This window comes from Rutidosis leptorrhynchoides, chromosome 8 (assembly GCF_046630445.1).
Source record: "Rutidosis leptorrhynchoides isolate AG116_Rl617_1_P2 chromosome 8, CSIRO_AGI_Rlap_v1, whole genome shotgun sequence".
In the NCBI taxonomy this organism is placed as follows: Eukaryota; Viridiplantae; Streptophyta; class Magnoliopsida; order Asterales; family Asteraceae; genus Rutidosis; species Rutidosis leptorrhynchoides.
Window position 1 is genome coordinate 309,107,222 of NC_092340.1, and position 10,316 is coordinate 309,117,537.

Consider the following 10,316-nt stretch of genomic DNA (forward strand, 5'->3'; position numbering starts at 1 on the left):
CTTGGAGTTGGTCAAAAAAATAGTCAATCCGAGGCAATGGATAACGATTCTTGATCGTCACTTTATTCAACTCCCGATAATCGATGCACATCCGCATACTACCATCCTTCTTCTTCACAAATAAACCGGAGCGCCCCATGGCGAAGCACTCGGTCGAATGAAACCCTTCTCAAGCAACTCTTGGGTTTGATTTAACAACTCTTGCATTTCCGTTGGTGCTAAACGATAAGGAGTTTTAGCAATGGGGGTAGCCCCCGGAACCAACTCAATGCGAAATTCAACTTGTCTTTCCGCCGGAACACCCAGTAACTCATCCGAAAAAATGTCTTCAAATTCATTCACTACCGGAATTTCACGAATGGGTGGAGGCTCATCACGAGTATCAACAACATGGGCAAGAAAAGCCATGCCACCACTAACAAGAAAATGACGTGCCCGTGCAAAAGTGCATATCGGCACAAGTCTTCTTCGTATATCACAGTGAATAATTAACTCTCCCCCACTCGGGATCTTTACCCGAATAAACTTATCATGGCATGTAATATCGGCTCTATAACGATCGAGCCAATCCATACCAACGACGATATAAAAATCACCCAAAGTCATCGGAATGAGATCGATTTTAAAACTTTCGGCACCAAACACAACATTACAATTTCTACACACATCAATCACTAGCACCGTCTTGCCATCCGTTATTTCAAATTCTACCGGATGACTTAACTTAACTAGCGGTTTATTTAACTTTGGCACAAATCTTGGAGAAACAAACGATAAATTAGCACCACTATCAAATAGGATTTGTGCCGGATTAGAGTTAACCATGAAAGTACCTGAAACGACTTCGTTGGATTGCTTGGCCTCCTCATTCGTCATCAAATACTTGCGACCCCTAGCCGTGCCCGCCGCTTTCTCCAACCGTTTAACATGATCGGTGTTCAAGTCTGGACACTCCGACTTTCGGTGCCCTTCTTTGTTGCAATTAAAACAAGTGAGCTTGTTTGTTGAACGAGGCTTTGTACAATCCTGAGCCAAATGACCTCGTATCCCACAATTGTAGCAAGTAGGGATAAAGCTCCCGAAACCTCCTTTCTTCACACTATTTACACTTTCGGAACCTTTCTTTGACTTCTTGTTTGAAAAGTTCGAATGACTTGATCCTTCAAATTTTATTTTAGAAAAAGTGAAATCGCTTTTTCTTGGAACCTCCGGCTCAAAACCTCGAGCCAATTCAAATAACTCTTCAAAAGACTTAGCTGCTCCTTGACTAATCTTACCCTTAAACTCATCATCCATGGTACGGTAGAAATCCTTCATCAACTTGTGATCGTCGCCAACATATTCCGGACAAAAACGAGTCTTTGCCAAGAAGGTAGACTTGAGAGTAACCAAGTCCATTGAACCTTGTCGCAAATTGTGCAACTCGTCCCGGATTCTATCAAGGTCAGAAGAAGTTCGGTATTCTTTGAAGAATTCTTTCTTAAACTCCTCCCACGTCAAGCTCATGCATTGCTCTTCACCATATAATTGGATTTTATCATCCCACCACAACTTCGCCTCTTCTCGTAACATGCTAGAACCATACCTCGCCTTCTTCTCGGGAGGACATTTCGCGGTACGGAAAGCTCCCTCGATATCGGAAATCCAACGTGTACTTTTCAACGGATCTCGCACAACATCGGGGGTTGAGCATCCTTGAAATTTTTGTAATGGAAGTCCCGCCTTCCATCCCACCGTTACCATCACCCCCTTCGCCACGAGGATGATGTTTCTATCTTCTAATGTCTCCTCGATCGCGGCATTCATTCGCTCATTTATCATTTCGGTTACTTGCCCATCAACCGATTCTTGGAAAACCTTTCGGTCATCGTCAAGAAATTCCATTTTTAGCCTTTTAAAGATGGCCTCAACCTTGGTCGTGAGTTCAACGTCCTCGCTCGTGCCTCCTTCATTGGTATCATGTCCATTTCACATCTTCATTCTATAAAACAAAGTAAATTAAATAACGAACGATAAGACATGACACAATATACATGAACACCACACCTCCCCATCTTGCTCAATAATCGTCGTACATCGCTTGTTTGACACGATTTGAACCCGTAACAATGGTAGCTAATCATTGTTACGCGAGCACGTTGCATTAACTCGCTAGTACAACGTCTATCTTGCTTGATGATTGCAAAACACAACACAAAACAATTAGCGCATAGTTAGTCCACCTAAACCTAGGCACTAACCAATCCCCGGTCCGACCCGTCTCCTACAAGTCCCGCATAACGCGCATACACAATAAAGTCTAAGTCTAGGCACCTATCTCAAGTCGCCTAAATCCCTTAGACCATGCTCTGATACCACTTGAAACAACCCAACCCGAACTCAACCGGACAATTTTTTGTTTTTAACTTAATCAACCATTTACGCCCGAAAATAATTTGTTACATAACGTAAACCATTTCATACAACCCACTCGAACGTACAACATGTTTAAAGTTTACATCACGGGCACGAAGACCCTTAATCAAAAGTAATACAAAATCGACCCATATTTGATAGTTTTAAACCAAACGACACTCGAGCATGGTTTGGGGCTAAACTACCCAAAACGCTAGGTCGACTTCCAAAAAGCTTCCACAAGCATCAATAATGGAATATCTAATTCCCGGCAACCCCTTTCCCTTTTTTCGCGTTCGTACCTAAAAAGTAAACAACGAGAGGGTAAGCAAAGCTTAGTGAATGCAATAATTATACATATACATATATAACTTACTCACTTGCAAACACTTACACAATTCTGCATACATACTAGCATTACAATTAGCATACCATCTTAAAGTATAACGCAAAACCTCCGATAACACAAGCTAGTATAACAATATCATATAATCACGCGCAATATAATATGCTATAACACAATACACAAACATTGATGTTCACAACATCCATTAGTACTCAATCCCAAGGCTAGCCCTACGAATAGTATCGTCAACATCGAACTTAATCCCCATTCTTCCCAATAAATGTGGTATCGTCAACATCGAACTTAAACCCACATATGAGGTATCTTCAACATCGAACTTAAACCCTCATCAACTAACGTCACTACAATAGTGGTATGGCTTCGTCAACATCGAACTTTAACCCTCATCCAAACAAACAATATACTCTAGGATATGGTATCGTCAACATCGAACTTAAACCCATATCCCACAAGCAAATAAATCATATACCTACATATATAATTATTCCACTCACCTTAACACGTCGGTGGTGATTTAACACTTCCTTATGCTTCGAGCAAGGTACCTAATACATTAAGTACATATTCAATACACAACTAGTGGAATTAACCACAATACTCACACTTGAGTATTTAATGACCTAATTTGCATTAAATGGCTCAACTACACCAAAACCGCACATTAATGGCTAAGACTTGTCATAAATCACTAGGAACAAGTGATGTAAGTCTACTAACACCAACTAACCCGAACAATGGGCATTCCATACCCATTTCACCCAATTAGGTCAACTATTATACATTTGACTCATTTTGACACTTACACTTGCAATTTTCGTCAACATGACCCATTAACAATTCTTTCATCATTTACAAGTGTATTAGTGACTAATAACACCATCTAACACTTACAAATCTCGATTTACATAACCAAACCCTAGATTATAGTTATTAGGGTTTCCTTACATCAATATAACCCAAATTCACCCATTTAACTTCCAAATGGGTCTCACAAGACTCAAATGGCCAAAACCCTAGCCATAAATTAACTAAAACTCAAAACATGGAGTTAAGACTTACCAATACTATCAAGTCGTAGCTAAAAACGAGGAGAACAAATTTCCTATTTGCTCCAAAGATCGAATCACAAGTCTTCACCTTCGAATCTCACCTTTAATCCAAATGGGTTTTATGTTTTGGAAGAGAAAATGGAAAGAAAAGGAAAAAGGAAATGAATTAAATGAGATAAGTGGTTGAGGTTTAATGCTCCAATCAGATCCATATTCGAAATATAAACGTTCGAACGATTAACTAAGTACCTTAAGACACGTATGAAGAAAACGGGATGTTACAAAACCATTTAGTTAGTATAAATATTTTAGGTGTGGTTTTCCATCATCAGTGGCCCAATGTTTTAACCCCAATACCTTGAGTTTTGAGCACGTAAAGGTCCAATGGCTCTGTAAAAAGTCCGTGAGAGAGGTTTTACCTACCCGTAGCAGGAATTCGGCTCGATCCACATGCACGAATGTATTATTAGATCAGGTCCCTATTATGCGGTCTGGTATCCGCTCAAAAACGCGTGTGTTCGTGAGAAATGATCGGACGGGAAGCTTTTGATCTCTGTCAGTGATTCCAAAACCAGCTTTTCAAAAAAAAAAAATGACAATACAGATATTTGTAATAAGGAGAAAATTAGAAGTACCACAGTACTCTCTTCGTCCCAAATTTATAGAAGTAACACAGTACTCTCTTCGTCCCAAATTAATAGAAGTAACACAGTACTCTCTTCGTCCCAAATTAATAGTCCACTATTTCTTTCTAGGTTTTCTCAAATTAATTGTCCACTTAACAAATAGAAAAATAAGATATAGCTAATTACTACACTTGATGTATAATTGTAAAACAAAAGGTTAAATAAAAACCATCACTAGATAGCAAAAACTTAAAATAAAAATAAAGAGTAAAACTATAACTAAATTAAATATATAATACTATGTAATAAAATAAAAAATAAAGTAAAGAGTAAAACTATACATTATAAATATAATATAATATAATATAATACAATGTAATAATGATAGTTTTATCGTTTCTAATTGCCCAGATGTTGTTTTGGTTGATGATAGGCAAGCGAATGCTCCACTTCTTCAGTTTTTTATGCTCAATTTTCACATTTGAATTGTGTTTCGGCGACTTCGAGTTCAGATGGCAGTTTGGATCCTCAGGAGAGTGCTCCTCCTGTCTTGAGCCCCAGCAAAGAAGGCTTGGGTTCTGACCTAAAGTTTGGCTCGCTACACGATGATGTGGGCTTGGTGCATCCGTGTTCCCCTACTTTTTGTTCGACGGATATTGCTACCAATTCCGAGGTTCATTCAGATGTTTGTGGCTCTTTTATCTGGAGGTATATGTAAGAAGTGTGATGTGGGATCGTCGGGTTCCGGTAATGGCGATGGTAGAGTTGTGGATGTTGTGGTTCAGGACGAAGTAGAAACGGAGAATAGTGGAGCGGACAAGAATGGAGTTGGTACTTCGGGTTTGAATTCGGGTTGCGTAGTTGGGGGAGCCCGGGAGGCTGTTTGTGACATTGATATGGATCAGAACCTTGGTTTTTCGAAGGTCTTGCGATGGAATGTTCGCTCCCTCCTCTCGTGTCGGGTTTTAGGATTGGTAGCTCTTCGACAAAGGTTTCTTCTTATGAGATTGAAAATCGGGCGGGCAAGTTATTTAGTATATTGAAGGTGGACGTTGTTGTTGATAAGGCGATCATAAAGACGCGAAAAGGTAAAAAGGTTGTCGGGTAGTTTGTGCTCGTGTTGATGTTCCTAGGATGTTTGTCATATGTTAATTTGTTTTGGTTTTTTGTTTTGGTCTTGCTTGTAACTATTGGTTTAAGGCCCGGGTTTAGTTAGCATTTGCTCCTTAGTTAGTGGTAGGGATCGTTTACTGTTTTCGAGCCTTGCAGCGCTTTTGATTTGTTTGTATCTTAGTTCGTCTTTTCATCTATGGATGAAAAACATTGTTTTAATGTTATCGTTATTTAAAGAAAAATGATATATTTTGGATGGAGAAAGTAGAGATGTAAATATCAATCGTCAAATTTATATATACAGTACAAGATAAAGGTAGTAATAATAATAATGCTGGTCCCAATGGGCTGGTCCCAATGGTCTTGTCCTCCCTCCCGCCCACACCTTCACCCAGGAGGACATTAATGGCAGCAAGGTGCCCAAGATGTCGCCTAAGGAGCCGCCCTCCAATTCATCTCTTCATTTGTGCGTTTGAAATATTTTAGGACGAAAGGGATTGTTAATATATATAGTACTTTTTGCTTTTAAACTTGTACATTTAATTAATTAATGGAAAGAAAGAGTGCCACTGTTAGAAATATTTAATTCTTGGTTTAGTTTTGAGAAGAGAGTGCTAATATAGCATTGTTAGACCACCTCCTATGGTTAGTTACCCGCCCATTACCCGTAACTAACCATAGGTACCACTTAGTTACCCGCGTTAGTTACCCGCTTTCACCATAGATTTAACGGAAGAGTTATAGGAATTGCGAGTCCCAGTGCTTTTTATTGTTGGACTTGATGCTTTATTGCTTGTACGTTGTATATTAAGAGGAGTATTGTTTTAGCCATGATAGGGAGTGTTTAATTATGAGTTAGTTATAGGATATTGGTATTGATGTGGCGTTGATGTGAAAGGTTAAGAGGATGAATAGTTTAGTTACGATAGGGAGTGGCCTTAGTGGATTCTAGTCCTAGTCTTAGAACGAGAAACTTTACCACGTGAGCATAGTAATAATTTACTTGAAATAGTCATGGACCATGAATGACATTCGTTGGGTATCACGAATTTTTTTGTCATCTATATCTTATCTTATTTTATTTATTTATTTATATTTATATGAAAAATAAATATATAAATACAAATATTAATACAACCCACGATACAAACAAGTTATTGTCTGTTTCTTTACACCTCACAAACATCATCAACAAACTCCACCCACCTCAATTAAAAAACTTCAATTCTCAACAACAATCAATAACCCATTTCAAATCTTGAATCTAACTATTAAATCTCAACTCAAAACCACACCAAATTAATCAAAAATTCCACTTTTATGGCACTAAATTCACCTTCAACAACTCGAAAAGAAGGCCAGGGTCTTTTATTAGGCCGTTACGAGATCGGTAAACTTCTTGGTCACGGTAGCTTCTCAAAAGTTTACCTTGCTCGTAACGTTAAATCGAACGAATTCGTTGCGATTAAAGTTATCGATAAAGAACAAATCTTAAAAGGCGGTTTGATTTCGCATATTAAACGCGAAATCTCAATTCTAAGACGTGTTAGACATCCAAATATCGTACAACTTTTCGAGGTAATGGCTACAAAAGCTAAAATATTTTTCGTTATGGAATATGTTAAAGGAGGTGAATTATTTAATAAAGTTGCTAAAGGTAGATTAAAAGAAGAAATTGCTAGAAACTATTTCCAACAATTAATTTCTGCTGTAGGATTTTGTCATGCACGTGGTGTTTTTCATAGAGATTTAAAGCCCGAAAATATATTATTAGATGAAGATGGTAATTTAAAAGTTTCTGATTTTGGGCTAAGTGCTATTTCTGATCAAATTCGAGGAGATGGGCTGTTTCATACGTTTTGTGGGACCCCTGCTTACGTGGCACCCGAAGTTTTGGGCCGAAAAGGTTATGAAGCGGCTAAAGTTGATGTTTGGTCTTGTGGTGTGATTTTATTTGTATTAATGGCTGGTTATTTACCTTTTAATGATCAAAATGTTATGGTTATGTATAAAAAAATTTATAAAGGCGAATTCCGGTGTCCCAGATGGTTCTCACCGGAATTAACGCGTTTATTGAAACGGTTACTTCATACAAACCCCGAAACCCGAATGACCATACCCGAGATTATGGAAAATCGATGGTTTAAGAAAGGGTTTCGACATGTTAAATTTTACTTTGAAGATGATCAAATATATAGTGTAACTGAAGGGGAAGATGAAATCGAATCCGATGGGATTGATTATTCATTGGATGAATGTCATGAGGCACCAACCGAATTTGATGCCCGAAAACGGCTTGTGACTTTACCTAGGCCTGCGAGTTTGAACGCGTTTGACTTGATTTCGTTCTCTCGAGGGTTTAGTTTGTCCGGGTTGTTTGAAGATGGGGGCGAGGAGTCGAGATTTGTTTCGAGTGCTTCAATACCAACTATCATATCGAAACTTGAAGATATCGCGAAAGTGACTAGTTTTAAAGTTCGTAAAAAGGATTTTCGGGTCAGTTTGGAAGGATCAAGAGAAGGCGTAAAAGGCCCGTTAACCATTGCGGCTGAGATATTTGAGTTAACACCGAGTTTACGAGTCGTTGAAGTTAAGAAAAAAGCCGGTGATCGAGTTGAATACGATGAGTTTTTTGATCGTGAACTTAGGCCCGGTTTAAGGACACTCATGTTGCCAGATCCTGTTATATCGGATGAAAAAGTCAAAGAAAAAGTCAACGATTTTGAAGCCAAAGAGAAAGTTAAAGATTTTGAGAAGTGATATTAGTGTATGATTAAGTAAGTTTAAAAATTAGCATCAGTTTAACATGTTAATTATCGTTTGATTTTTGAAAAGGGGTCATCTTTTATAACCCTTTTTTAAATGATTGATATGGTATGTTATGCTAATTTTTAAGCTAACTTTCTATACCTAAATAGTATTATTTTTCTGTAACGTTAATAAGTTGTTTGACTGCTATCTAGTAACCGCTTAACTGGATCAGGATTTGGTGGATACGATGTTATGATATTATTTTGATTAGATGATTTGTGTAATGTATGTACGAGTGTATCAAAAAGTCTATAAATAACGTTTGGTGATATTTTGGTTAGTTGAAAAAACACATCGTACTCTTTTAGATATAGATACGGGAGCAATGTACTTTGTATAAGTACTTAAAAGTGCGTTATTTACTCTTATGTATATTTCAACGTGTACAATATACATTTTATAAAGTGTAGAGTACAAATTGTTGGAAAATGTTGTCCATTGCTTGTGCGTTATGGTCATTGGTTGCATATGTAAACCTTAGAAGTTAAAACCAACTTTGAAGGTTCGTTGCATACAAGGAATATTCAAAGTACATTGCACACCTATATGCATACTTTAGAGAGTACACTGAGTAATATATATTTGTATGAAGTATTGTAAAAAACACAATTACTCGCCGATTAATCCCCGATTAATCATTTTTAGGAGCAATCCGTTCCGATTTTTAAAAATCCGTTTAATTAAACGGTCAACGTCAATTGATGGATTAAAATCGAATTTGGTAATCAAAGTTAGTTAAAGTAAAAAATGATTAACATTTTAACATGAATTTAAACTAGAATTTTATAGTTTTGAAGGAAAATGGACAATTTTAGACAATTTTATTAAAAATGTCTTTATATTTATGGGGTTTTTTCTATAGTTACACATATAATTTTTACAACAACAACAACAATACCCAATCCCACCAATGTGGGGTATGGGGGAGGTTGATCGTAGACAATCCTTCCTCTATCCTAGAATAAAGAGCGATCATTTCTCCACCCCGAGTGTAACACTCCCAAGAGTAGAGAAATTCCTTTCTCTCTATATTCGTCAGATAGAGAGATTGCTTCCAGGGACCTCCGGCCAGAAAGTAAAAAAAAAAAACGATACAAACGAGACGCCATGAAAATGGTGAGATCAAATCTTCATGGGTTTTACATCATGCCTGGGGTTTAATTTAGGCTCTAAGTGGCGGTAAAGTCGCCAATAAATCGATGCTTGCCGTTGACTCACTTAGTAGAGCCATAAAATATATATATATATATATATATATATATATATATATATATATATATATATATATATATATATATATATATATATATATATATATATATATATATATATATGGGAACGTACCTTAGACTGCCGTGCGAAGCTCAAGGGATGACGGGAAATGCTACACTACATACCAACATACCTGCATACGCATACATACATACGAGAACATACGAGCATACAACCATAGACATGACGGCCAACAAAAAAGCACGCATACCAACAAACATAAACATGCATACCCAAAAACATACCTACATCACATGCTAGCAACCATAACCCAAACCCTAAACATAAACATGCAAACAAACCAACACAAGCAAACATACATACCCTACAACCAAACAAACTCATACGAACCAGCACATACATACATACACAAAACCAAGAAGAGGTCCAGGTAAACACACAAACACACAGACCCACAAACGCAAAACAAACAACAACCTACTCGTCTATTCTAATTCTAGTCCTCCACGTAAGCCTATCAGAAGTCATGTCCTCGGTCAATAAAAGTTCCTTCAAGTCGAGCTTAATATTTTAATGTATACAGTACAATCCGATTAATCTTCGATTAATCCCCGAATTGTCAATTAATCCTTTCAAAGTCCCGACCGATTAATCCCCGAATAGCGAATTTTGTAACCTTGTTTGTATGTATATGTATATGAATTGTTTGTAATGTTGTGTATT

The 10,316-nt window shown here is 37.4% G+C and overlaps 1 protein-coding gene across 1 annotated transcript; it reads left to right on the plus strand.

Annotated features, from left to right (window-relative positions):
- Nucleotides 1–6,714: 6,714 nt before the first annotated feature.
- LOC139862988 (CBL-interacting serine/threonine-protein kinase 12-like) lies at nucleotides 6,715–8,903 on the plus strand. Its single transcript, XM_071851644.1, has one exon. It carries the CDS (start codon nucleotides 6,870–6,872, stop codon nucleotides 8,307–8,309), a length of 1,440 nt encoding a protein of 479 aa, XP_071707745.1. The 5' UTR covers nucleotides 6,715–6,869; the 3' UTR covers nucleotides 8,310–8,903.
- Nucleotides 8,904–10,316: the final 1,413 nt, after the last annotated feature.

Excerpts from the sequence above, each read along its gene's own strand:
- LOC139862988 (XM_071851644.1), top strand. The coding sequence starts at position 6,870 with ATGGCACTAAATTCACCTTCAACAACTCGAAAAGAAGGCCAGGGTCTT.